The sequence below is a fragment of the Apostichopus japonicus genome, chromosome 12 (assembly GCF_037975245.1).
Source record: "Apostichopus japonicus isolate 1M-3 chromosome 12, ASM3797524v1, whole genome shotgun sequence".
Taxonomy (NCBI): Eukaryota; Metazoa; Echinodermata; class Holothuroidea; order Aspidochirotida; family Stichopodidae; genus Apostichopus; species Apostichopus japonicus.
This window is the reverse complement of record NC_092572.1, coordinates 29,728,533-29,756,397: the sequence shown is the minus strand read 5'-3', so window position 1 is coordinate 29,756,397 and position 27,865 is coordinate 29,728,533. Positions and strand designations below refer to the sequence as shown.

Sequence of the window (27,865 nt, the reverse complement as noted above, 5' to 3'; positions counted from 1 at the left end):
AGGTAATTTGGGGAGAACCAGCATAAAGGTTCTGGATGATGTTATTAAACGTGCTGGTAAAATTATTAGGAACAGTCTACCGTCAGTGGCCTTGTCTACGAGAATTGTGTACGAGACAAGCTGCTGTCCATGTGGAAAGATCACAGTCACCCATTGCACAATCATCTAACTAGCCGTATCATTGCTCGTAGCGGTAGATTGAGGTCGCTGACATCACACACAAATAGACATCGTTCTTCGTTTATAGGCACTGCCATTAGTGTTCACAACAAGAACTTCATGAGGTGGGGGGGGGAGGGTGGCCATTCCACTTAGTTGCGCTGTTGGAGCTAGTTAGTGCATGTTTTGTATAGACTGCATGTAACTGGTGTATATGATCAATGTTCTTTGTATTTTGTATCATTCATTGTATTGCTCACCATTGATATGTAATTTCCTTCTGGGATTCAATAAAGTTGACTTACTTACTTACTTATAGTACCCCATTAATATATCCGAGACACATTATATTGATCCTTTATAGATTATACTGATACATTCTCCTCCATGTAGAGTGCAACTGAATTATTACAACAGAGGATTCAGAGTGGGATGCAGGCCACACCCCCTCGAGATGATCACGAGGAATCAGACGAGGAACCCGACCCAGAGGAAGTCAGGCGGTGAGATTCAGATACCTCTTCCTCTCGCATTTGTTTGCTCCCTTCATTGTCAACGGGACAATTAATGGACAATAGATAGAAGCTCTTCATTGTCAACAGGGCAGTTAATGGACAATAGATAAAAGCTCTAGCACTGAATTACCACAGCTTCAGATTCTGGAAACAGGTTTATGTAAGAGAGATGATATGTGGTATGTTATGTAAGTGAGATGATAAAAGTTATCTTGGTGTGTGCTTTGATAAATGCTTGTGTTTTGGCCAGCCTGAAGGAGTAGGAGTATGTTTTGGTAGTCAGGTGAGATACATGAAGTCATCAGTATCATTTTAGCCATACATTTATCGTTTCTCACACAGGTACCTTGATGGTCGTGGTAAGCGAGGGCGCCACACCTTTGGTTCGGAGTTGTCCTCGTCAGAGCGTCTATCAATGGAAGGTCAATTCACAAGCGCTCCTCAATCTCTGAGACAACCTCGCCAACGAGGTCATTTAATACCACAAGACCGTCCCAATCACCGTGAGACCCTTCACATTCCTGGGGTATACAGCCCCAGCATGAGAAGGGCATCGGATGGTATGCCAAACCTACAGGCATTCAAGGCACACTTGGAGAGGGTAGCAGCTGGGGGCAGTTCAGGGAGCCAGAAGAGCTCCTTAAAGAGGCTACACAAGGAACATATGCAGCTACAGAAACAGTTCTTGACACAGCCTCTTGATGCCCGGGGACAGGAATTACAGCAGAGGCAACACCAACTACATCTGCAGGTCACTTTCTGCTCTTTGTTTCTGCTAACCCCTGCCCTCCACCATGCCCACCCTTTTGTTCCAAAGTGTTGAGTTTCAAGGTGGTTTGCATTTATGCCATTCTTGGTAATTTAGCTTTGGTAAATTAAAATCCGTCAAAAGTCATTTCTTGTAATCATGAGAGTAGTTGACCTTTGGCTGGACAAGGCAATCTACCTTATACTCCCTCATTGTTTTTATTCTGTTTGAGTATTGACAATACATTACAATAGATCGTTATTTGTTGTTGGTGCCGTATACAGTTCTTCTTCTTGAAGATTATATTCATCATCATGAAATTTTTGTAAAAATAGAGACCCATGTCAGCTCAGTTCAATCGCATGCACATACAGTAAGGTGTAAAGAACAGATCGAAAATCTTTATTTTATGAGTGTCTCTTAATTTAGTGATCTGAATCTGTTTAGTGTCCTATAGTTTATAGTGTCCTATATGTTATAGTGTCCTATATTTTATAGTGTCCTATATTTGATAGTGTCCTATATATTATAGTGTCCTATATTTTATAGTGTCCTATATTTGATAGTGTCCTATATATTATAGTGTCCTATATTTTATAGTGTCCTGTATTTTATAGTGTTCTATATTTTATAGTGTTCTCTCCTACTGATCTATGTGGATACTGTTTCATATTTCTCTTTCTTTGCGTATTTTGGTTACAGTTGCAGAATTCCCGAGGCCTTGGCAATACAACTCCATTACTACCACCTTGTCCGTCCTTTTTACCGGAATCAGCCAATCCTGACATTCAGACGATGGCTCTTCAGCACACCCTGCAGAGATTACAACTGAAACACTCCTCAGACAGCCCTCCTAACTTACGCAAGATACACAGTCCAACAGGACGCCCCAGCCCACCCCCTTCCATGACTCTACCAGCCCACCCAGAGGAACCCGGGAGCGAGTCGCCGACAGAAAATTCGTTTCGCAGGAGCTTAGACGAAAGATTACAAAATACAGGTTCGCCTCACTCGGGCCACGGCAGTGGGTTACTAGGACACTCTCCACCACATACTGATGGTAACCATTTGGGCATTGATAGATTTGAATCGGGTAGAAGGGGTTCCGGGGGCAGCTCACCTTCATCTAACTCACGAGAATGCGGCCTGAACTCCCTCCACTCCAACCACAGTTCTGGAGACTGCCTTGATTACGTTCCCCGCAGAGGAAGCTTTGAGACGGAACATCAAGCCTTACATGAACTTGAACGGCGCCACTCTGCCATTGCTCAGCAAATTGCGTATGATCAGGGAGCACTTCCAGCTCCGAGTACAATATACCCCGCAATGCACAACCACATCATTATCCCCACCGCAGGGATATTTAACCCTGTACCACAGGGAATGTTTATTCCACAAATGATACCAGGACATACATTGCTAGAGTCACACCAGAGCAATGCCAATAATACACCGACAGTAACATCGACGATGGAGTCACCAGCGATACCCCAGCCTCCACCATTAGTCACCTCCAGTACTGGGTACAGCCTTCAGCCAACACTACTGCATCAGTTCCCTCGAGGGGGCTATGACTTACATGAACAAGACATAGATGACACAGACCTGGTGCAATTAATGGAGGAGTCTGGTAGCCAGCCAGCCACACCCCTCTCAACTGGTTCTCAAGGTAACTTTATTTGCTCACCCATTTCAGACAGTGTTCTTGTCATACTTAGAAACACTCGTACTGACAGAATGAACATGTTTCTAACCTTTATCTGATAGAGACAGGATATTCATACTGCCGATACTGACAGAATGAACATGTTTCTAACCTTTATCTGATAAATCAGGATATTCATACTGCCGATGCTGACAGAATGAACATGTTTCTAACCTTTATCTGATTGAGACAGGATATTCATACTGCCGATACTGACAGAATGAACATGTTTCTAACCTTTATCTGATAAATCAGGATATTCATACTGCCGATGCTGACAGAATGAACATGTTTCTAACCTTTATCTGATAGAGACAGGATATTCATACTGCCGATGCTGACAGAATGAACATGTTTCTAACCTTTATCTGATAGAGACAGGATATTCATACTGCCGATGCTGACAGAATGAACATGTTTCTAACCTTTATCTGATAGAGACAGGATATTCATACTGCTGATACTGACAGAATGAACATGTTTCTAACCTTTATCTGATAGAGACAGGATATTCATACTGCCGATGCTGACAGAATGAACATGTTTCTAACCTTTATCTGATAGAGACAGGATATTCATACTGCTGATACTGACAGAATGAACATGTTTCTAACCTTTATCTGATAGAGACAGGATATTCATACTGCTGATGCTGACAGAATGAACATGTTTCTAACCTTTATCTGATAGAGACAGGATATTCATACTGCTGATACTGACAGAATGAACATGTTTCTAACCTTTATCTGATAGATGTTAGTACAGCTGCTTTGAAGAGGGACATGAAAGTACAGTATACCAAAAATTGTCCCTGTTGGTTTGTTCCCATCATCTTGTATTTCCATGTTTCAGAGAACAGTATATGTATCAGTGGATATCTTTACAAAACCATGTTTTTCTTTTAGATAAATAACTCTTCATGTTATAGTATTATTTCACAAAAGTAAAGTGTTACATGTGTGGATTTGATGTAAAAGCATGACTTGTATGGTTATAGAATGAAACAGCTTTAACCTTATGTACATAAGAATTGAAGAGCAATGAATTCATTAGCATATCTTATTAAAGGTGAGTGTAGTTTGAACTCCCCTGTGCGTAAAAATGCATTTTTCCTTTTCCTCAGAGTGCTTTTTCCCACAAGGCAGCCATAGAGGGCAGCATCCAGTGAAAAGCATACCAGGCCAAGTACAGACACAGCTGCTTAAAAGAACGTTTCATGTCCGATCGAGCGATTTCGCCGAACTTCTTAATTTTAACCATAACCTTGTCGTCAATACCAGCACACCTTTAACTAACGGTGACTATTCAGTCGGTGGAGACGTCCAAGTCCCAGCGTTGATAGCACAGGGTATGAACATGAGTTCCGGTACAATCTTGACCGACTCCAGCGTCCACTTAGAGCCCGCCTCCATCAAGCGAGCCAAATCATTCTCCATGACTACTCAGAAAGGGTTGGCGGAAATCGTAGCCGAGATCAAGAGGGCGCTGGACGGTAAACCCGCCCTGATCTACGAAAACAGCGACAATATGTTTGAACTACAACAAAGCACGGTTAAAATGGAAATGGAAGTTTGCCAAGTGCCTGGACTTGCCTTGAACGGACTCAAACTGCGGCAGTTGGAGGGGGACTCGATGGAGTACAAGGACCTCTGTCAGGATATTTTAACGACAATGAACCTTTGAGAAGAATTCTTGTTACCAAGGAATCATGCTGAATCCAAAGAAATATAAAAAGATGCTATTTTTGCAAAAGCCTTGGGAATAAAAAATTATCTTTTATATTTTTTAAGGTTTTAAGAGGAAAAAAAAGATGTGGCTATTATTTTTCCTTTGTTTTTTCTTCTTGTGAAATATTATTTTAAAGAAGAAAAAATGTATCTATGCCATTGATGTTTTGGTGTGCAAAAGTTGTTGCTGTGTGCAAATCATTGACAGTGTTCTTAAGAGAATTCCAGAGTGTTATTAGGGTCCGGCCCGTCGTCTAAAACATCCGGAATTTAAAACGTTGGATGAAGTGTTTGATTATATTTTGTTAAGCACAGTTTGGTTGCACAGAGCTCGATATCACCTTATTCATGTGTATTACGTGTTAGAATTTATCCAGGTTTCAGCAGAAAGTGATGAGTAAAATTAATAAAGAGTTAACTTAAACATAATTGTTAAAATCATTGTAGACGTAAAGGTCACAAGAAACCGCTCTCATATTCTTATAAAAAGCAGATGTTTATGTTTTCAGCCGAAGGTAGTTTTGACCTGATCTTGGAAACAGTATTTGGCTGTTTATGCGAAGCACTAGTACTAGCTCTAGTTTCCTTGTGTTCTATTTTTCATTTGACAGATCTTCACAACTCACAAAATATGAAGATCTTCCATCTTGATTCCACTGACAGAACTCTGTTAGGGCCACCTAGAGCATTTGTTTCAAAGATTTACGACATTTAACTGCAACTACCAAAGCAGTGTAGTTTTCGTTAATACTTTGCCAAGTCTTTTTTCTCTTTTAGTTTCTATAATTGGGTGTGGAGTGGGGGGTGGGGGAGGGGTTGGCAGATAGTGAATTATTATGTTACTCAATAGATAACCATAAGATCGCGATGAACAAATTTTGACCCTTTTAACAGCAACTACAAAAGCAGTGTAGTTTTTGGTACTTTGCCAAGTCTTTTTTTCTTTTAGTTTCTATAATTGGGTGTGGAGTGGGGGGTGGGGAGGGGGTGGCAGATTTCTTTCTTTGTTATACTCAGCTGTCCAGGCTGAGCAAACCTCCTGTGTGGATGTTGGCTCAGCCTGGTGCCTGCTGTCTAACATCTTAAGGTTTCATATGTTAGGTTTAACATCTTAAGGTTTCCAATGTCAGGTTTAACATCTTAAGGTTTCATATATCAGGTTTAAGTTAAAACTTGGATCAATACAACACTGTCTACTGCTTGGTCACTCTCACTACCTGGTTGGAAAGGTTAGTCTCCAATATATATCGCAATATATTTAGTTGATAATATTCTCATCGTGGCTTAATAAAAGAACTGGAAAAAATTGATATAAATGAGAGTTTATGTATGTTAAAGAAATCTGAGTTGAAGGAATGGGGTTCATTAATGGTGTAAACGAATGCTCAAAGGTATAATTGGTATTTAGGATACTTGTTTCTCCTTACATATTGACACAAATTGCAGAAAGGAAGTGAAATAACACATCCTTAGTACATATTAGTGCAAAATGCTAAAGATGTCTAAAGTTTTTTAAAGTTTGTGAGAATTTTGATCATTCTGCTCAGTCTCTGCATTGTGGAAGAACTTAATTTATTTGTAAATTGTTTGTTGATGTATACAGTCTGAGAGACTACAGAAATATCAGTATTATGAGAGGGTTGGGAAATGGTTGGGAGAGGGGTGCAGAGAGAGGGGTACAGATGAGGGGTGTGGAGAGAGGGGTACAGAAAGAGGGGTATAGAGAGTGGGGTACAGAGAGAGAGGGGTACAGGGTGAGAGAGGGGTACAGAGAGAGGGGTACAGAGAGAGGAGTACAGAGAGAGGGGTACAGAGAGGGGTACAGATAGAGGGGTACAGAGAGGGGGGTACAGAGAGAGGAATTTGACGGGTGGGGGAGGATTGGGAAAGGGTGGGTATTTGGTTGGTCCATATGATGATGTTGTTTTTTTAGTGTGTCTTTTGTTTAATGATATTTCTGTGTTTAGTTTATCAAATTAATAGTCCATACAGTTATGTATGGAGTCCATACTAAACCAGACAATTGATGAGGTGAACTCGCATGTTAATAATGCTTACAGTTATTGTTTATTACTGAACTGTTGTTTTACTGGCCTGAGGGCTTTAAGACTCTTTAATGTACTATCTGTATTATTAAGCTACCCTCATCCACCACATACATACCACACTCCAACAATTGATAACTGACTTCATCAATTGTACTTCACTTCTCTTCATTGCGATGGTTTCATACAATAATTAAAACTTGGATGGTCTTTATTTCCAGTCATTGTTACTCACCTCCCTGTCTGCTCGTAACTGATGCGCTCTGATATAATAAGCCTTGCCAAACAGTGTTGTCAGTGTTAGCACAGTACACATGACAAGCAAACACAACACCACACTCTCAATCTGCTATTGCAGAAGTATATGTATTGATACCTAATGTATTGAGTGGTCTAGCTTAAACCTATCTGCTGTCCAACAAAAGAAAAAGATAAAAAGTCAATTTTCCATACAAGCGGTAAATGTCTTGGTGGAAATGAGAAGTCATATTGGAGAACTAGTGTACAGTATACAATATATGTGATGTATTAAATTGTGATGTTTCAGTTTGTACCCTTTGCCTAACTGTGATGGACACTACAAGTTCCACTGTATAGGCCACGATAGCAATATTTTACATACCTAACTATGTAAGATTCAATACAGTCTCAATTTATTTCAAATGACATGTTGAAATGAATATATCAGCCATTGGAAAGTTTAATGAAGTCATACTTCAGAAAGGAGAGAGAGGGGGTTGGATTCTTCATATCTGCATTAAGTGGGGCCTCTAATTATAATTAATATATTAATTATAATTAATTATAATTATAAATATAATTTATAATTTATAATTTATAATTTATAATTTATAATTTATAATTTATAATTTATAATTTATAATTTATAATTTATAATTTATAATTTATAATTTATAATTCATAATTTATAAATTATAAATTTATAAATTTATAAATTTATAAATTATAAATATAATTAATTATATTTAGATTTGACCTAAAGTTCTTCAATACTGGCCCAAAATTGTACTAAAATGGTCAAACGTATTACTAATGGACATCCACACTTCTTTCACTGCCATAGCTGTCCTTGATATTTTCCTTAATATCTACACTTTAAGAGTAATATTGTGGAATTTCACTCCCCTTGGTATATTAGATTAGCCTGGATTATAAGGGGTTGGGGTGATGATGCCTGGATTATAAGGGGGTAGGGGGATGATGATGCCTGTATTATAATGGGGGTGGGGTGACAAAGCCTGGGTCATAATGGGGTAGGGGTGATGATGCCTGTATTATAATGGGGGTAGGGGTGACAATGCCTGGGTTATAATGGGGTAGGGGTGATGATGCCTGGATTATAAGGGGGTAGGGGGTATGATGATGCCTGTATTGTAGTTATTATATAAATTATAGTATAACAATATAATATTATAGTATAACAATGCTTTAACAATCAGAGCTTTGTTTTCCCTCAACTGGATTCCAAAGTTGACATTTGCACTTGAGGTTCATATTATTATATTAAGTGATTTTTAATGGGTTTTCCTACATAGAGTGATACAATTTGAGAGGAAAGAGGGAGTCAAATAATATAAAATTATTGATTGATATATAAGAAAGATTTTAATAATGGGCTTGAAGTTTCTATTTCAAGTAATCATGAAAACAAGAAGATCTTGCATATTTTTGGTTGACTTAATCTACATTTTCTTGAATGTGATTGAGAACAGGATATCGAAAAAGTTTGTAAATAAGCCTGACCCGATTGAGATCTGCAGCTTTCAAGAATTGAAGTTTTGTCAACATGGAAAGAGAATTAAATAGATAGCAAGGGAAGTTTGAACAAAAGTTATCAGAGTATTAATAAAAGTCCATTGTATTCAGTACATTGCAAAAATATCAAAGAAACAAAATAATCTGTTTTCAGTTGTTGGTTGAAGATCCATGTCTGTCACACCTTTGTTAGTACCTTTGCCTATAGTCTCCCTTTAAGTGGATAGGCTTGCTATTGTATAAGCTAAGAGATAATACATAGGTTAAGTATATATGTAAAGTTCACTATCATCGATAAAACTGTAGTCAGTTTTAATTAGGGGATAAATTCATGAATAGGTAATTAACAGAGATCATCCGTCCTTTGGTGAAGAAATATACGAGCATTGCTGATTGGAAGATGCAGGAAATATACAATATGCTGAGAGAATACTGTGTATAGGTTAACTGGTATACATCTTTGCTTTGGTGGAGCAGTCTTAGGTAAATGGTTGCCTTGTATAACAGCCATCATATATATAATATGTCTTCATCACATCTTGGTCCGTAGAATATGTTAGTCTGTCCTTTCGAAAGATCCATGAAGCAACATAGTGGCTGGCCATGTAACTACAATGTTACTACTGTAACATGTTACTACTATAACATGGTTGGCCGTGATACTACAATAAAAGGTTGGTATTGTTGGATGTAGTGATGTCATGTGTTTAAGGATTGTATTTTATGGTTAAATTGCTACAATCGTTATGTACCATCATCTGTAGATTGAAAAGTTAAGAAACATGGAAACATAATTTGTTACTATTACATCCAAATCACACTTGTCAATGTAATACAAGAATACAGACCTAGCAGGGTGCTTCGTTCAAGCGTACAACATATGCTATCTGTTCCTACTGTTCACACTTCCACCTATGGGGAACGTTGCTTTGCTAGATCAGCCCACAGCTCTGGAACAGTCTCCCCTTACATATGAAAGCAATCCAGCATGTGTCAACTTTCCAGAAAGAACTCAAGACGTTCTTATTCATAAATGCGTATCCATTTGTTTGATAACTGTTGTGTCCATTTTGGGTACTTTGCTCCTGCAGCGCTTCTGAGCAGTTTTTTTAACTGGATAAAAGCGCTTTACAAACTATTATATTATTATTATTAATGCATCCAAATGGTTTATAAACCAGCAGATCACTTAGATTGCGGCCATTCCAATTGGCTCGGTCACAATTGAAAATGTAAACTAAATTGAAATTGAAAATGAAAACTAAATGTAACTTTATTAATGTAAACCAGAAAATGATAACCAAGTGTCAATCACTAGATACATAATTGGTCAAATGTGTATTTCACTAGACTCTGTGGTATGTACTGGTGGAGTTCATATAATTTGTCTATTTATTTATTTTTTCCTTTAATGTTTATATATTTTTTATATCCAGGCTGAGTATGGTTAGTTCAGCTGCAGCACACCATCCTATGATATCCATTGTTACACTGAAAGAGAGTAGTGAATTAATGCTATTATAGATACATTAATGTTTGTATTCAGGTCATCAGATATTAGCTATGCAGTCATCAGTTCTCTACTATTGCCAACTCATCCACTAGTGATGCCAAGTTGCATTCAGTTTTCTTGCTGGATAAATGGGACATAATTATCAGTTGTTTAGAACTGACCAAGGACCTTGCATCACAAAATGACTGCTAAAGAGAAAATGCGATCTCCCAGGAGACATTATAGGTTAGGTTAATGGGTCTATGCCTCCTTGTAATGAGACACTATAGGTTAGGTTAATGGGTCTATGCCTCCTTGTAATGGTACCCCTTTGCGGAGAAATAGACTTATGCTGGTGATTGGTTACTAAGCTGTTAACCCTCCCTTACCATAGGTGGATGTATTACTGGGTAAAAAGGGAAGCTCAGAGGTGGGGGTGGGTGGGGGGGGGGGTGGGGGGGGTGGGGGGCTTGCCTATACCCCATCTCTTCATTGAAGGCTTAAGTAGGCAATCTTCACAGCTCTTGTTTACCTGATGCTATGTATAAGTTAACAAATGTTTAACCAAGGTTTCTATGTTAGTATCCCTGCTCTATCTCTTTGCTTTATGCTCCATGAAAGTATATGTGTTTAATATAAAACGGTGTTAATCAATATTTATGCTCCATTCTCTCATTCAGCATCAGATGATGTTAGGTATATGTTATGCCCATCACTAGACGGTGTTAATCAATATTTATGCTCCATTCTCTCAATCAGCATCAGATGATGTTAGGTATATGTTATGCCCATCACTAGACGGTGTTAATCAATATTTATGCTCCATTCTCTCAATCAGCATCAGATGAGGTTAGGTATATGTTATGCCCATTACTAGACGGTGTTAATCAATATTTATGCTCCATTCTCTCAGTCAGCATCAGATGATGTTAGGTATATGTTATGCCCATCACTAGACAGTGTTATTCAATATTTATGCTCCATTCTCTCAATCAGCATCAGATGATGTTAGGTATATGTTATGCCCATCACTAGACGGTGTTAATCAATATTTATGCTCCATTCTCTCATTCAGCATCGGATGATGTTAGGTATATGTTATGCCCATCACTAGACAGTGATAGTTCAATATTTATGCTCCATTCTCTCAATCAGCATCAGATGATGTTAGGTATATGTTATGCCCATCACTAGACGGTGTTAATCAATATTTATGCTCCATTCTCTCAATCAGCATCAGATGAGGTTAGGTATATGTTATGCCCATCACTAAACGGTGTTAATCAATATTTATGCTCCATTCTCTCAATCAGCATCAGATGATGTTAGGTATATGTTATGCCCATCACTAGACGGTGTTAATCAATATTTATGCTCCATTCTCTCATTCAGCATCGGATGATGTTAGGTATATGTTATGCCCATCACTAGACAGTGATAGTTCAATATTTATGCTCCATTCTCTCATTCAGCATCAGATGATGTTAGGTATATGTTATGCCCATCACTAGACAGTGATAGTTCAATATTTATGCTCCATTTTCTCAATCAGCATCAGATGAGGTTAGGTATATGTTATGCCCATCACTAGACGGTGTTAATCAATATTTATGCTCCATTCTCTCATTCAGCATCGGATGAGGTTAGGTATATGTTATGCCCATCACTAGACGGTGTTAATCAATATTTATGCTCCATTCTCTCATTCAGCATCGGATGAGGTTAGGTATATGTTATGCCCATCACTCTTTGAAAACAAGTGTGTTAAGTAGTAAACTTTCCTCCGTTGTCACAGATGCAAATTTTTATTTTGTATTCCATCCTTAGAACATAGTTTGGTCAAATTCAGTTCAGTTTTGTGGAAGGGCTCAAAAGGTCTTCAACAAAACATACAAGTCAACCTGGAAATGAAATCTGCTTTAAAGAGTTGATAGTGTTACTTTAAACACACTCAAACTGGCCCTTATCAGTTTCACCCTCTGGGTTTCAAGGGGTCAACAGGTTATCTCAAATTGGTCTTAAGATTGGCCATTTTCTCTGTGATTTATACTAGATGACTTTTTCTTTGGCAGTAGGTTGTGAAAATATTCACAGTGTATAAACAATGTCATGCAACTCTCATTCATTAATAATAATTATTAAAGGGAGGGATTATAGCAGAACTTATTTGCTAGCTAAAAAATGGTTAAAGAAAATGCCCTTTTACATCTTACATCTATGTTTCACATAGGAAGACTGTTCTTTCTGGATACTGAAACATTTTGGAATAAAAATTCTATACTGTAAAATCCTTACCAGTGAATGAAATGGTTGATGCCCACAAGGGAGTGCTACAAATAAGAGCTGAAAATCTCTGATCTTTTCTGGTTCTTACTTAATTCTTGGAAAAATTTCACTCACTTGCTCTACATTTAAGTCCAACGTTATTTTGAATTTTGAGCAAACTGTGTAACCAGGAATTACAAAGCCAACTGGCTTTCTGGTTTGTTTACCATTCAGGATGTTTGCTAAAACCAACTGGATTTTCACTGCTGTTTGGTTTATAAAAAGTTGGGTAATTTCAGTATTTTTGATTTTATGAAACTATATTGTACTTGTAACTGAGGTTTTTACTTCTAGGGTCTTTACTCCTAGGTTCTGTACTGCTAGGATCTGTACTGCTAGGGTCTGTAATGCTAGGATCTGTACTGCTAGGGTATGTAATCCTATGGTCTGTTATGCTAGGGTCTGTACTGTTAGGATCTGTACTCCCAGGGTCTGTACTGCTAGGATCTGTACTCCCAGGGTCGTTACTCCTAGGTTCTGTACTGTTAGGGTCTGTTATCCTAGGGTCTGTAATGCTAGGATCTGTACTCCTACGGTCTGTACTGCTAGGATCTGCACTGCTAGGATCTGTACTGCTAGGGTCTGTACTCCCAGGGTCTGTACTCTTAGGGTCTGTACTCCCAGGGTCTGTACTCCCAGGGTCTGTACTCCTAGGGTCTGTAATGCTAGGGTCTGTACTGCTAGGGTCTGTACTGCTAGGGTCTGTACTGCTAGGGTCTGTACTGCTAGGGTCTGTACTGCTAGGGTCTGTACTGCTAGGGTCTGTACTGCTAGGGTCCGTACTGCTAGGATCTGTACTCATAGGCACTCATATGTGTGCTGCCACCACAAGTTGTATTGACCATTAGATTTCTTGCCCTATTTAAAGAAGTAAACTGAAGCATGTTGCAAAATCAAAACTGAAAAAATGCCTCATTGTAAGGTTTCAATATTAAAAGGAAATGTTAAATGTGTGACTTTTTATTTTCTTGTATTTTTCTTTAATATTTTGTTATGTTGTTGTAACAGTTCAAAGTGTGTGAAATGTTTCTTAAATTAAAACAAAACTGCCAAGAATGCATGTCATTATGTAGAACAAAGCGATGGAACAGTTCAGGAGGATGAGGGGGGGGGAAGGGGTGGGTTGGATTGAGGGGGTGAGAGGGGAAGGACAGGATGGACGAATTGTTTTTGGTCAGTATATTTTCTCAGGGGAGAGTCTTGGTTGAAATATGTGTTTTCTAGGGCCAGGTTCATTGCAGCTAAGTTTAGTATGCAAATGTTAATTATTATTATCATTAAAGTTATGATTTATATTATCCCCAATCACCAAACTTTCTCCCGTTTGGACGTAAGCATATTGAATGAATCTTAAGAATGTATTTATGGTATAATAAATTTTGATTGAATATTTATAGAATTGGCACAAAGACTCAGTTTGATTGAACACATCTTGAAGAATTGACTTAAATTATTCCCCCCCCCCTCCCTTTTTTTTGGATAAGGGACAAAGTGATGGTGAATTTTGAACTTTAGAGTGGTGATGAATATCTCTTAGTATTGGACAATTATTTTGAGCTTTAAAGGTTTGGTTTGAAGTCAAATGGATTCTGATCCACAAGGTGCGTACTCTAAACAAAATGACTTAAATCGACTTGAAATGTAAAATACCCTTAAAAATACACAACGAAAAATTGATATATATCACGTTTATTTTTATGAAATATTTTTAATTGCTTTGTAGTAACTGCTGTTTTGTTGTTTATATATGCAAGAAGGAATAGATATGTGAGGTAGGTACTTGAATTACTACCAAGACATTTCTTAAACTTCTTTCAAAATTGATATTATTTTTGTGACAGAGAGACCAAGCTTGTACAGAAAGTTATAGAGAAAAAAAAATGGCTAGTTTTGTAAAGTTATTTCAGAACAAAAAAAGAGTGGGTCTTGACGCTTGTCATGTTCATCATTTAAATAACAAAATTCCAGTTTTTAAGTGTTAATGTAGATTGTAAAATCATTATGCTTCAAGATGTACAAATCAAAAAAAGGTTGTATTTGTAATAGATGTGTGATTTATTTGTGATTGTTTAATATTTATGAATTTGTTATGAATATTCAGATATGTGTGACGAGCTAGTGGATGCTGAAATACAGGCAGATTATTTGCACTTAAACACTTCAAATGTCTTAAATATGCATTATGCTTGTCTTCTTTGTACATCAAGTGAATTTATTCCCCCCTTCCTCTTCAACCCCCACCCCCACCTTCCCCTCCATAATGATTTATGAGTTATGTCTAGATTAATCCAAAGAAGTATTGATTCAAATTTCAATGAAAATTCTTGTGGCCAGTTCCTGTCTTTCTACATGAAACTTGCGACACCATTGAGCTATTATTGAGTTTCACATTGGCAAACAAACTGTGGAGAAACATGACACAAAATAATATACAAATAATATAAATATGCTATCAGTTTTCTCATTTCTTCTCTTCTCAAATACAAACTGAATACAAGCTTTATTTATGACTTAAGTCACTGACTTGACTTGAGTGACAGTCAATGACTTGAGCAATGCTGGTGACATGACTCATTGACTGGATGCCTCAGGTCACCAACTCACTCCAGTCACTGAGTCGACTCATAGCAGGAAATTACATAACATATATATAGATTGGTAATAACATTTGTATGTTACTCTGCTGGTTGCTTCCTATAATATTACGATATTATTCAGATGCCCAGTTAGGACAATTTCTTTAAAATACTGCAAAGATTTCATGTCATACTTTGAAGCCTTTTTCCTCATGACAGTATGAGCAGTATGTATAAATAGCCTACCTCTATCAGGTATGGGAACTCAGGAACTGTTCATACTGTCAGTATGAGTGCTCTAAAGAATGACATGAGAGTACAGTATAGACAGTTATTAACATCAATTGGAAAATTGTCCTAACTGGCCGAACCGGAAGCCAAAACAATTTGCATACTATTTGACCTCCTCAGGTCAATCCTGACTTAAGATACAACCCGCACAGTGTCGCAGTACTAACCACTTCTACGAGAGATCTTTTTTTCCCGCTGAACTGGTATTTTAGAACCAAAGAGATAACCCTTAAGGCACATGTCAAAGATGCTGAATCTAAATACCTTCAGAAGGCCAACCAAAACTGCTGGAATTTATAAAAGTAGACTTAAACAGCAACATTCTCTATGTAAAAACTTATTTACACCACTTTGTACAGTAAATAAATTAATATATTTACAATTAATACATGTATGAAAAACAAGACTGATATTTCAGGAATACAAGCTTAACATCGATTTATAGTAGCTTGACTGAAGGTACAATGACACGATCTTGTAACCAATAATAGTATGAAACATAACCCACATAACATGAAAAGTACATGTCAATAGAGAGGGCAAGTACATCTAAAACCTTTTTAAACATTAAAAAGACACTTTGTAGCACAAAAATAGCAATTGATTAAGAGTGCTTACCCTTCAGATTGTTCCTGGAATTTGAGGAATGTTTCATTATATTGATAGTGATATATCACGGAAGGCACATGTTTCGCAGGCAGAAGAAGATTTGATTCCTTGAAGTTTGAACAGGACACGTGTGACCACTATATGGCTTCTAGCATATTTGGGACTACGATGGTGACCTTTGAGGTCTTGGCAACATGCCAGATCCTCATATAAAATATTGTAGAATTAGTAAAGTTTTATTTTCAGGTTCAAGGTGCTTGGCCGCTCCTCAACCTATCAATTTCTTCTTTCTCTTGCCTGTGTCTCTCTGCTAATTCTTCCAGTTTAGCTATCTCATCTACCATGTATGTCTTGGCACCATCCCTGACCTGCAAGTCATCTTTAAGTCGTGAGTTGGTCCCGTATATCCTTGCATGAAGTTCCTCTTGAGGGGTACGTAACGGGGGCCGGCTTATATTTTTGGCATACCTTAGAGCCTGCAAAAAAAAAAGAGAGAACAATAATGAATATTCATAAACATGATTAAAATCTGTGTGGAAGAGAGTGCTGACATCTCAATCCCATCATCAGATATGGAGGGGTTGGGGGGGAGGGGGGCTATATTAAAATAGGGAAATAGCACAATCTGGTCTCAGATCCCTCAATAAGTTCAAGGAAAACAACAAGGAATTTCTCTCTTTGAGCACTTAACAGCAGTTGGTCTTATTTTTTATGGTGAATACACAAACTATTCACTTGTTTTATGGTTTCATCAAATCGCAAATCCTTGCATGGGTGAAGTCTATTACATGTTCAATTCTCACACTTTAATGTTGTCTATCAAGGTGTAGCCAGGTATTAGTATCTGGGCAGCAATGATTACTGCCCTTTAGTTCAGCTAGACCTATAAGTTAATTGCAACTTTTAACTTTTGTTTTTTCTACGATTTGACATTCTCATATCATCCTGTATATTAGTAAGGAAGAGGAAGTTGTTGACACCAGAATGGAGTAGTGTAGAGCAGTGTTAAAATGTCACTACTTGTGGAAGGATGGGAGTATTGTGTGCATATGTCGTGAGGAAACAGGTAAGAGAGGTTTGATGTAATCTTTAGATTATACGATAGCATTAATACTGAACAGTCTTCACTTGGGTGAAACACAAGTTGATCTTGCAAAGTTTGAATGGCATAACCATTATGATACTGAAGTATTACAATAAAAGAACCTTGCGTGAGTGTGACCAACACTTTCAAGGAACGGACTAAGGTGAATCACAAGAAGTATGTGTGTTGGTACCAAGATTTATTCATTACACTAAATCTATAACCACAGCTTGAAAATACAGTTTTCTCAAAGTTTTTGAATTAATTCAAAATTATCTCCAAATACCACCACAGAGTGGTGAAAGAGGTTTGTCATTTTCAAAGCACGATGGCCATTTTATTTAGCACATCTATCAATTTTTGGGGTCATTCAATCTGTGACCCCTTTTAAGGTTTGTAATTACTCACAGCTCCTCGTCTGGAATTCTCCTGCCCCTGGGGTTTCTCGTTGGGCGGGGTCCAAGGCTTTTCTGGTCTCTTCATTGACTTCTTATTTTGTTGCATGATAGCTTTAGCATATTCCCTCTGTCTCTGTGCTTTCTCTTGCTGTGGAGAAATTCAACATTTATTTCCTGTTATATGATAAGCCTGTTATGATCACACCAACAAAATTCATTAATAGTGTCAATTGGCAATTTCTTGTACAGTTGGAAAACTATTACCTACCAGTCAAAATCCTTTTTTATTCTCAACTAAAACAAGTCTCCATTGGTTTTCCTGGTTATGGCTTCCTTGTTCCTTTCAGTCATTTGGGAATTCCCCAACCACCTTTACTTTTGCCCCGTAGAGATTCCCATTTAAATACTACACAAATGCTTAGAGGTTATCAGATTACTCCCACCAACTAACTAGCTAAACTTTGCTAACTGTTTTCAAATTGCATTCCAGGAAGTGGATACCCTCTAAGCTGTTAACAGACAGGGGGAGCAGTGTAATGTGCATCAGGACAAGAGAGCCATTTAAAGAGTGCCACAGTAAACTGTTTGGACATACAAGTTATTTAGCATATGTATGGAAAACATGATGACCTTCAAACAGGTAATTTTCCACTCACAGACCATGTGACACTTATAATAGAAAACAAATGACAATCACAATTCACACTGCTAGTTGTACATATAGTGAAAAAATAGTTATCAAAAGGTACATCACAGTGGTGGAGCGCCATACAGTCAGGGGGGTGGATGCCCCCCCCGACGGACTCAAATGGACTGCTTGCACCCTTTTCAGCTTTTTACCACTTTTTGCTTATTCGCAATTATTTACTTTTTTATTGTGATCTCATCTACCTATTGACATTTGTTGGCGATGACACCGATCTATTCTTCGTTCATCTGCAAATTAGCCAGGCCCGGAAAGGGTCATTTCCGGCGATCTAGGGAGTATCTTTACTCAAAAAACCTCTGTACGCTCCGCGCCAACCTGTGGTGGCGATCCGCTTAGATAGTGTCGAAAGTGCCCCTACAGACCATTCTCTGACCCCCCTTGACCAATACCCCTAGCTCCGCCACTGGTACATGAATCACAACCGATGGTCGAGACCCTTCTCTAGAGCAAGCTTCTTCAAGCTGATAAACGATCAACATTATCGATCAACCATCAAGAATACTGCTCGTGGTACTTACTCTTTCGTGTACCAATTCTGGGTCCGGTCCAAGACCCCCAAGTCTAATATCCCTCTTGAGGGCCCTGTAGTCCTTCACTGTGTATTCCTTATAGTTGGGAGGCTCTCTCTGCTTATGCAGCTTCATTAGGTAACCATTAGGATCACTAACCCTCAGTTGTTCATTCTCTGAAATCAGGAGCAAGCAAAATTCAGAATGGAAATTATGCATTGTGAAAGTTTACACATATGTCAGTCTGTTTGCTTAGGTGAGCTTAGGTGATTTACAAGAAAAAAAGAAGGGAGAAAAAAGGAGTGACTTTTATACCCCCACCCTAATGAAAAGCAAATATACATAAGCATTGTTGACTTTACTCATTACCCCACTAGAAATAATATGGCAGAACTACCGTACACACATGGACTTAACCAAATTTGTAAAACATTTGATGATCAATCCTAGCAGCAAAGAGTTAAACCCATTTTCTCAGTAGCCTACAGGAGCAGTTTTTTAACAACCAGATTTAACTCTTTCAAGGTTAAACCTCTTTGTAGCATTCACTTGTGGGTTTCAACCAATTAATTCACTGGTAAGGATGTTACAATAAAATCACCACTAACAACCACAACATTCTCCTTACTTCAGACAGACTCCAACGAGCCGTCCCTAAAAACCCCATCATTGCCTACAGGTGTCCACGCAACCTACCAAACTATGTTCACCAAAAGATAATTATAGCATCAGCAGATTAATTCTAGCTCTTATTTTGGAGTCAAGTTCTTTCAATAACCACATTATACCAGTGATATCTCTATATAGATATAAGTATAGATATGTACAATGCCTTCATATCACAGAGGGAGCAAGTGACTTACCTTCCGCAGATATATCCGGTAGGATATCATACGGACTATATCTGCTGGTTGGCATTGGATGAGTGTAGGCGAACCGTTCTCTGGGACCACTCCTCCCACCATCTTGTGGCGCCATGGAGACATCTTTGAAGGATACATTTTGCTTGTAGCCTTTGTTCCCTGGACCTTGCATTCTGGCATATGTGACAGCTCGGTCGGCAGAGTAACTGTAGGGCTGTCCATCTGCATTTTTCCAGTTCTCCCCTGGTGGATAGGTTCCCCCACCGTAACCCCTCGGGTCATCATAACCTTGTCTCCTGCCAGTGTGACGGTCTAAGATGTTAGAATCTGACTGATTCCGTTTCAGAGCTGCCATGAGCCGTTGTTCTTCGACCAGCCGCCTGGCCCATTCCTCATCCTCTCGATATCCATTGGCATCCTCTCGATATGCCCAACGTTCCTCCCCGCTGTTCTCCTCATCTTGGGAGATGTTTGGAAGCGGTTCTTTACGGTTTAGTGGTTGTTTTTTGGTCTTGACATTGCCGTACAAATCCTTATATTTTTTCTCTCGGGGTAAATTTTTCACATTGTTTTTGTTGGCGTCTATGAAGTTCTTGCCTGCTTTTGGTATTGTCTTCTTAGGTCTGTTTTCCTTGTTCCTGTCCGCTAGTAACCCCCTCACACCCTTTGGATGTTTGCCTCGTCTCTGTTCTGAAGCAGGAGGAACATCTTCTTCCTCCTGGGGTGACTCTTCCTCCTCCTCATCTTCATCTAAATTTTTATCTGTTACTTGAGATTCTTGGGAAGGACCACTCCTCTCACTGACCCCAACTTCACCTTGTAGTACACCATAAACATTAGGTCCTGCTTGAACTTGGGCTGGCATGAACTGCGGTTGGAATTGAGATGGCCCTCCCATGTATACCTGAGGATGTTGCATGATGGGTTGTAAGATTGTCTGGACTGGACTCATTGCTACCGTTGGCTGTATCTGGGCGTACATTTGAGGAGCGAAACTGTAGCTGGCGTTAGGAGAGATTATTGCTGGCTGGTTGGCCAGTACCATCTGGCCTGGCACTTGACTGGCTACAAACTGATGCGGCATTTGATATGCCATCTGCATTCCAGGGTTCATATTCGGAGGATATCCATACTGAGGTTGACCCTGAAGTGAGGCTACAGTCACATTGCCAAATGGTTGGGCATTCTCTGATGTCCCCCTCCTACCTGAAGATGGTGGTCTTTTGGAGGTTGCTGAGGGGCCTGGTAATGTGCCACTCAACTCTCCTTCCATCTGAGCAGTTGTTTTGGTGATAAATTCTTCTGCAGCTGGCACATCAGGACTGGGTGCTTTGGATTCACCGACTGCTTTATCGATAGTTGTTTGCCTCCTAATACTGACAGCACTTGGTACCTGAGCAGTCTGATTCACCAGTGCTCTACCACTTCCAACTGTCCTGCCTCCCGACGATGCCTGTTTGACCACCGATGGTGACCTCTGCCCAGAGGAGGATTTCTGCTTAGGAGGGGTAGGCTTAATTCTGTACTCTAACTTTGGTGGTTGATCCTCTTTCAGTGACGGACTTTTTGTCAGCAGATTGCCATGAGTATCGACCGGATTTCCCATCTCATCAACGAAATGCATATCTTCATCGTCACTATCATCAGAAATGTATGCCACATGAAGCATCTCGCCTGAAGGCAATGTCTTGATCGTTTTCTCCTCCTCCTTGTTAGCTTTTGCGTGACTGTCCTGTCTCGGTAGCCCCTGAAAACGAAGGCTCTCTAAAGATGCTAGACTACCATTTGCTTCTTTCGGATTTCTCTGAGGTTGACCTTGAGATGAAGCGTTGCTCCCTTCGTTTGCACCTGACCCCCTTGAGTTCCTCCCATAACCCCGAACCCCTTTTTGAGATTGAAGGGATCTAACTGGGAGGTCTCTGCCAGAGGCCTGATTGGGGTGACCCTCTTGTCTATCTTGAACATTTCTGTTTGAATGTTGGCTGATCCTACCCGGATCAGATGGATCACCCTGCCTATTACCATCCGATGATCTCTGTTTATCCCTAAACTGGTCGAGGTAAGATTTCTCTTGTTGTCTCAAGTGTAGCGGTGTTCGAGATGGACTGATCCCTTGTCGTGGGGACTCCCTGACCCGCAATGGAGACTTAGACAGTTGCAGTTCTTGTCTGGGATCCTGTGGTATCTGAGAAGGATTCAACTGCCTTGAACTCGAATCAGATGATGTTTGATTAAATATTTTCTCAGCACTTTGTATAGGTTGTCTCGCAGGTGGATAATCTTGGTTTGTCTCAGGAATAAAATTCTGGTCTTGAAAAGTTTGGGACTGGGGTGGAGGTGGAGGAGGAGGGTGAACTCTTCTGTTTGTTGCTGGTGGAGGTGGGACAGGTTGGGGAAGGTCCTGTATTGAAAGTGGTTGTTCTTTTGCTGCATGATTTAAAAATTCAGCATGGTATGGATTATTTCTTAGATTAACTATTTTTCCTTGAGATCCTTGTGCTGATGGCCTCTCATGTTCTTCCACAGCAGGAGCTGCTTTTGACTGGAACTGGTCATTTTCTCTCAGAGCATCTTGGTTCTGTTGATGAGTTGGCAAATACTCCAAGGACTGGTGAACTCCTTGCTGAGAACCTATTCTGAATGGGTTTGTGGCAGGTCTAGAAGAAACCCCTCTTGGTGGTGTCTTCCCCCTGAGAATAGGCGGTGGTGGTTCTGGGGGCATAGGTGGAGGTACTGGGGGAGCTCTGGCATGATCATGTGCAGCATTATTCTCTGGTGATCTTTGAGGCTCCCGCCTGTCAAGATGAAAATGATGGGATTGTCCTTGATTGGCAGTGTCCTCCTCATTTGCATATTCATCACCATACACACCTGCAGCTCCCCTGTCCTCCCTGTAATCATTTGCATATTCATCATCCTGCTCTGAGGAATCATTAACAAGTTCTTGATCTTGTACTATGTTTGCATGTGTTCGATCGGACTTGCTACCCACCGGTGGACTCCCACCAGGCTGTGCATTGTTATTGACATTACCATGGATACCATTTTCAAGCCTGGAGGGTATAACTTGTTGTGTCTGGTCCTCCAAGCTGTCCCTGAAGGCATCTTCTTCATCAACTCTCCGACCTTTCCTTAACTCCTGTTCTCTACCTATCTCATAATCTCTTGGCACATCCTCTTCTAGACTATCTCTTAAATATTCATCTTCTCCTGGATGAGGTTCACCCTCATTGGCAGTGTCCTCTGGTACATCATTTGCATATCCATCACCGTACACACCCGCAGCTCTCCTGTCCTCTGAGTTATCATTTGCATATTCATGACCCTGCTCTGAGTAATGGTCAACAAGTCCTTGATCTTGTACTACATTTGCATATGTTTGAACGGACTCTGAGTCATCCCTGACCCGATCTTCAAGACCTAGAACATTCTTTCCATCTGAAATATTGTTACCTTCGGATTCCTCCTGGTCTTGTATTTTACTTTGGCGACTAAGTCTACTCCTGGCAGCATCAGGAGATGTAACATGTTCACTCTGGTACGGAGGTACATCTGATTTGTAATTGTTTGATAATTCCTCCCCCCTTCTCTCCCCTGCTGCAGAATTCACATTGCGTACCTCATCTGCAGAAGCATATTCATCGGAAACATTATTAATCCCATTTTTTTTGAACTGATGATCAGTTACATCTTTGACAAAAGACTTGTTAACAGCTACACTTTCCTTTGAGTATTCACCCTGAGGAGAAACATTATCATCTTGTATTCCAGCCTCTTGAGAAGAAATCGGTGGTTCATCACCTGTCTGTTCTTCCTCAATGAGCTCATTAGAGATTACATTCCTTTTAGCAGTTTTTATTTTGCCATAATTTAGGTTTTCGTTTATATTTATCGAGTCCTGGGGAGTTATCTCTTCCTCCTGTTTCAGCAATATTCCTTCTGGTTCCATTCCAAGGTCTGCATATGACCTTCTGACCCTGTCTTTAAGTTCTTTTTGATATCTAGCCTCCTCGTCCAGACTTTCATCTGAATTCCTCCCTTCATCATCAATAGGTGATGCATCCATTTCCCTACTAAGCTGCGAGGAGTCACTTGCTGGCCGATCATGACCATTGTCGTCTCTGTTAAATGATCCATTGTTTTCTGAATTTTCTTGAGGGTCCAAAAGCAAGTGAGCGTTGTGAGATATGATGGTCCCTGAACTAGGTTGTCTCACTAAGGGATCTTCCATGTTTAAGTTTATACGCTTTCAGGTGGCATCATTGGCTTGCATATCCCATGGGCAATGTCTGTACATGAGAGAAATGAAAACAGAACTCAGCATTACCATCACCTCTGTACAAGTGAAAATATACATTATTAATTATTATTATTATAGGGCATTACAGGGCCAAGGCCCTTTCACACGACTTTTACAACTTAACCCTGGTCATTGGTAACTTGTCACACCTACACACCAAAGTGTGCACATTCAAACAATCTCTCCTGGGGCACCACAGTGCACCACAGCCACGTGTCCCCCGGGGGACTTCCCATAGGGCGCACGCAACTATATTTACAAGTTACCTCGCAAGTCCCCATTTATACACCTGGGTGAAGAGAGGCAATGGAGATAAAGCGCCTTGCCCAAGGACACAACGCAATGATCTGGCCAGGGCTCGAACCTGTAATCCTTAGATCACAAGTCCACTGCCTTAACCACTTGACCACAACGCCCTCCTCTATTGCAGTATTATCATTGTTATTGTCACTCCCTTAATCTTCATTGCAGGTGTATCAAAGTAGTATATAGTGTGTCAAAGTAATAAAAAGGGTGTATCAAAATAATATTTTAATCCAATAGGTTGTATGAGGGTTTCTTTTATTAATATACTGTACATCCCGAAATAGTCCATAAGGTATAATTAGGACTGACCGTTCTACTATTATTTAAAACAAAATCAACACCCGATGAGTCTCCCTTTCTCAGTTTAAAATTCCCCTTGAGTTTGTATTGTGATTGCAACAAACATGCTTACAGTATAATCTGTACCCAACAAACAGAAAGTAACAAATTTCTTTGGCAGAAACATACTTTGGTATAACTAACTTAACTCATTTACATCTACAGTAGTCTATAAACATTGATCAAATTATTGATTTTTGTCTCAAAGAATGACTTTATTCAAGACAAGCCCTAGGCTGTCTAGGCTACTGTACCTACTGTACTGTACTGTAGTACTTCCAATCTACTTGCAAAAATTGAAGGAGAATAAAACCCCCAGGTCTTTCTCTTCACTTGTGCTATGCAATACATGGTATTTTAATGTCACTATTACCATGAAAAAAATAATGGTGTTTAGTAATTCTCCTTCCAAAATGCATAACATTAAATTTATAAATATATCAAAGGAAAGCTGCCACACTTGAGACCACTGTTGCAAATTGTAAACATGTTGCAGGACTGCTCTATCGTTGTCGTAGCTGACTGTAGAATAAAACTTGGCATCATCAGAAAACATCCTTACTAGTTGTAGGCCTGAGCCGGGTACCCGGATACCCGACCGAACAATCGGGTACCCTAACCGAAAGTGCACGGAACTACTACGCGAGTGCTCTCATGATTTCAATAATTCCAAAGGTCTGCATGTTTTGATTAACCAAGACACGCGAATACGGAAGATTAATTTCATGAAATAACTGTCTTGTAGTGTAGATAGTAGTTTTAATTACTTAATACTTCAAGTTTGACCCATTCTTAACATTTGATTCGTTTTCGTGTGTGGATAAAATCACTCAACACCAAACTCAAAATTTCAACCATCAATCAATTGCAACAGTGCACATAAAATAAGTGCTACAGTACATTCCCACTTCAAAACTTATACCGTGTTTTGTTTTTGGGCAGAATGGCTTACTGAACTGATTAATAGCTGATTGAAATGAGTTAGGAGGATGGAGAAGATAGAATATGACTCTAGCAGGATAGAATTTAGCTCTGTGACTAGATTAATTATCAGGATAGCTTAGGAATGATGATGTAGTATGAGTGGCGGAGATAATTAATTTTAGTTAAACAGGGCCTACTTATTTGGTTGTGGTTTGGGATATGGCAGGAAGGTAGAAAAGGTGAGCTACAGTACCTTACAGTGGCGTAGGAAGGTACCTTTGAGTGGGGGGGCTGAAGACTGATGGCCGGCCTGGGGGAGGGGTCTAAGGGGAGGGGGTGTCCCCCTCCCCTTTGGAATTTGTTTGCATTTCCAGGTGGCCTCAGATGCAATTTGGTGCAATATACAGTAGCACACTTCAACTCCCACTCCATTTTGTAAAGAATTTTGCATTTTCACCTGGCCTTAAATGCAATTTGGTGCTCCAAATGAGATTTTTTTCTCATTTGGAAATGAAAAAGGGGTTTTCTGACTTGCGGAGCAGGGGGGGGGGCGGAATGATACTTCCGCCCCCCCATATTTTTCACTGGGGGGCTAGCGCCCCCCCAGCCCCCCCGGTTCCTACGCCCTTGGTACCTTATATTTTGGTCTCGCTAAGTTTCATCCTTTAGGGAGTATCTTCAGTCATATTTTCCCATTAACCTGTTGTATTCTACTTTATTCTTGCCTTTTTACACCAGCACCAGCAGTTGATTGCCAACGCTTTTTATTTCTTTATATAAGCCCTACTTACATACACCCTTGCCTCCTGTAAATAATAAGTAGCTTAACTCTCCTGACATGAAGTCAGTCGAACCATATCCTTATTTCTTTCTTTGATAAATTTGATAATTTCTCATGTTACTTTCATCATCTTAAATTTGTTATCCTAAAATTGAAGAAAAATATTCTGCACAAGAAATTTTTCAGCAGAATGTACCATGTGCAGAGAATAACTGAAATTATTTGCCATTTATGTACATGTTTTGCTAGTTTCGCATTTTTTTTTAATCACGATTTTTTTTTCTTCAATATTTGGTCAATCTGGAGTTTGGGGTACCCCTTACCCGACCAGGTAATGATCACAGGTACCAGGGTCCGACTTTTGCTACCCGACTCAGGCCTACTGTAGTTATGAATGACATGAAAATCACCTTGCGATCACAATTTGGTAGTTTCAGGCTTTGTTTGATCTAACTTTTCTAAAATGAAAGAAACTTTTTGTAAGCATCTATTGTTAAATTGATGCTGTTTGCTTGTGTATCATTGTCTTGATGGTCATTAGCCTTGTTTACATAATCTGTTTTCTTGTGCCCTGTACTGTGTATTTATCTTTTCACATGAATTACTAAGCTAGCCTAGGCTATATGAGATCAATTTGAGCTGAATTAAGGCCGTGGCTATTCTTACGACCAGTAGTAACAATTATATACTATTCTTACGACATCGGCGAATTTCCAGTTACGCATGCGCAGTAAAGAAAGCAACTGCACATGCAGTAGGGGTAACCCTAAATGGAAATTATTGTTACTCCTGGTCGTAAAAATAAACTCCTGGTCGTAAAAATAGCCATGTTAAAAAAGAAACTGCGCATGCGTAACCGAAAATTATTGTTACTCCTGGTGATAAAAATAGCCACTTTGCTGAATTAATTAAGCCATATATTAATTTTCCTCTTGCCACATAGTGATCTAAGCCCTAAGTTTCAGAAATTGATACAGTCTCTGCCACACATGATTGTTTGCTTTGTGATGAGGATATGTACAAAGGCCCTAGTAGCATTAAGCATACTGTAGGTTCTATAATTCAATAATATCCCAGCTTAGAGAATATTAGTCCTTTGCTTTAGGACTATCCAGATTTCTACTGGGTCTGGTCAAGGCTTATACTAAAACTTAGTAACGTTAGTGCTTACTTACCAGCACTTCTTAAAAGTAAAATATATTTCTTAGTGGTAACGTGAAGTCCTTAAATAGAACTGCTGTGCTAAACAGCATATGTATGACCTAACGTTAGGCTTATACTAACTGTGAATGTCTAAAACCTACCTCCACTTGTATAATTTGTGATTTTCAATTCCATACTGTTTCAGTAAGGCCACTGACGGGACAAATCATTAATTCCAACCGCAAATGGAAAAGCTTACGCTAGAATTTACTACATAAATTAAGGTGTAACCTGCAATAACTTACAAGTTAGGCATTGTATCTCCTAGTTACGAACACCGATGATTATACAGACATCATTTGGCGTTTTCTACGCCAATCGATAAGTAAACAGAACAACATCCTAACACAGAGACCAGAGATTGTTCAACGATCCCATCTTTTACTACCATTTTCTGCGTAGTATAGTACAGTACAAGCAGCGTTACGAGTTAGTGTTGCGACAGCCAAGTTGTGTATACATACCACGGTCTTAGGTTGCC

At 39.4% G+C, this 27,865-nt stretch overlaps 2 protein-coding genes across 4 annotated transcripts in view; one reads left to right on the top strand and one right to left on the bottom strand.

Moving 5' to 3' along the window:
* Window positions 1–6,596, top strand: part of LOC139977635 (serine/threonine-protein kinase SIK3-like) — a 60,405-nt gene extending 53,809 nt beyond the window's left edge. The window contains exons 10-13 of one of the 2 annotated variants that reach the window (XM_071987096.1): window positions 553–662; window positions 1,017–1,425; window positions 2,125–3,091; window positions 4,251–6,596. In XM_071987096.1, coding sequence (XP_071843197.1) covers window positions 553–662; window positions 1,017–1,425; window positions 2,125–3,091; window positions 4,251–4,810 — 2,046 coding nt within the window. In that variant the 3' untranslated portion in view covers window positions 4,811–6,596. The remainder of the gene's footprint in view (window positions 1–552; window positions 663–1,016; window positions 1,426–2,124; window positions 3,092–4,250) is intronic. The other variant, XM_071987095.1, reaches the window with a different exon arrangement.
* Window positions 6,597–10,927: 4,331 nt separating this feature from the next.
* Window positions 10,928–27,781, bottom strand: LOC139977634 (uncharacterized). Of its 2 annotated transcripts, none has more exons than XM_071987092.1 (5): window positions 27,630–27,781; window positions 19,532–23,820; window positions 18,678–18,844; window positions 17,461–17,598; window positions 10,928–16,444 (listed from the first exon to the last, which is right to left on the bottom strand). In XM_071987092.1, the coding sequence occupies exons 2-5, from the start codon at window positions 23,760–23,762 to the stop codon at window positions 16,217–16,219; spliced, it is 4,764 nt and encodes a 1,587-aa protein (XP_071843193.1). In that variant the 5' UTR covers window positions 23,763–23,820; window positions 27,630–27,781; the 3' UTR covers window positions 10,928–16,216. The 2 variants fall into 2 exon arrangements, with proteins under 2 accessions (XP_071843193.1, XP_071843194.1); XM_071987093.1 differs by having other exon boundaries at window positions 27,486–27,770.
* Between the last annotated feature and the right edge of the window lie 84 nt (window positions 27,782–27,865).

Coding starts and splice junctions, on each gene's coding strand:
- LOC139977634 (XM_071987092.1), bottom strand. CDS start 23,762: ATGGAAGATCCCTTAGTGAGACAACCTAGTTCAGGGACCATCATATCT. Junction 17,599..18,677: donor CAGAATTGGTACACGAAAGA/GTAAGTACCACG, acceptor ATTTCTCCACAG/CAAGAGAAAGCACAGAGACA. Junction 16,445..17,460: donor AGAATTCCAGACGAGGAGCT/GTGAGTAATTAC, acceptor TTTTTTTTGCAG/GCTCTAAGGTATGCCAAAAA.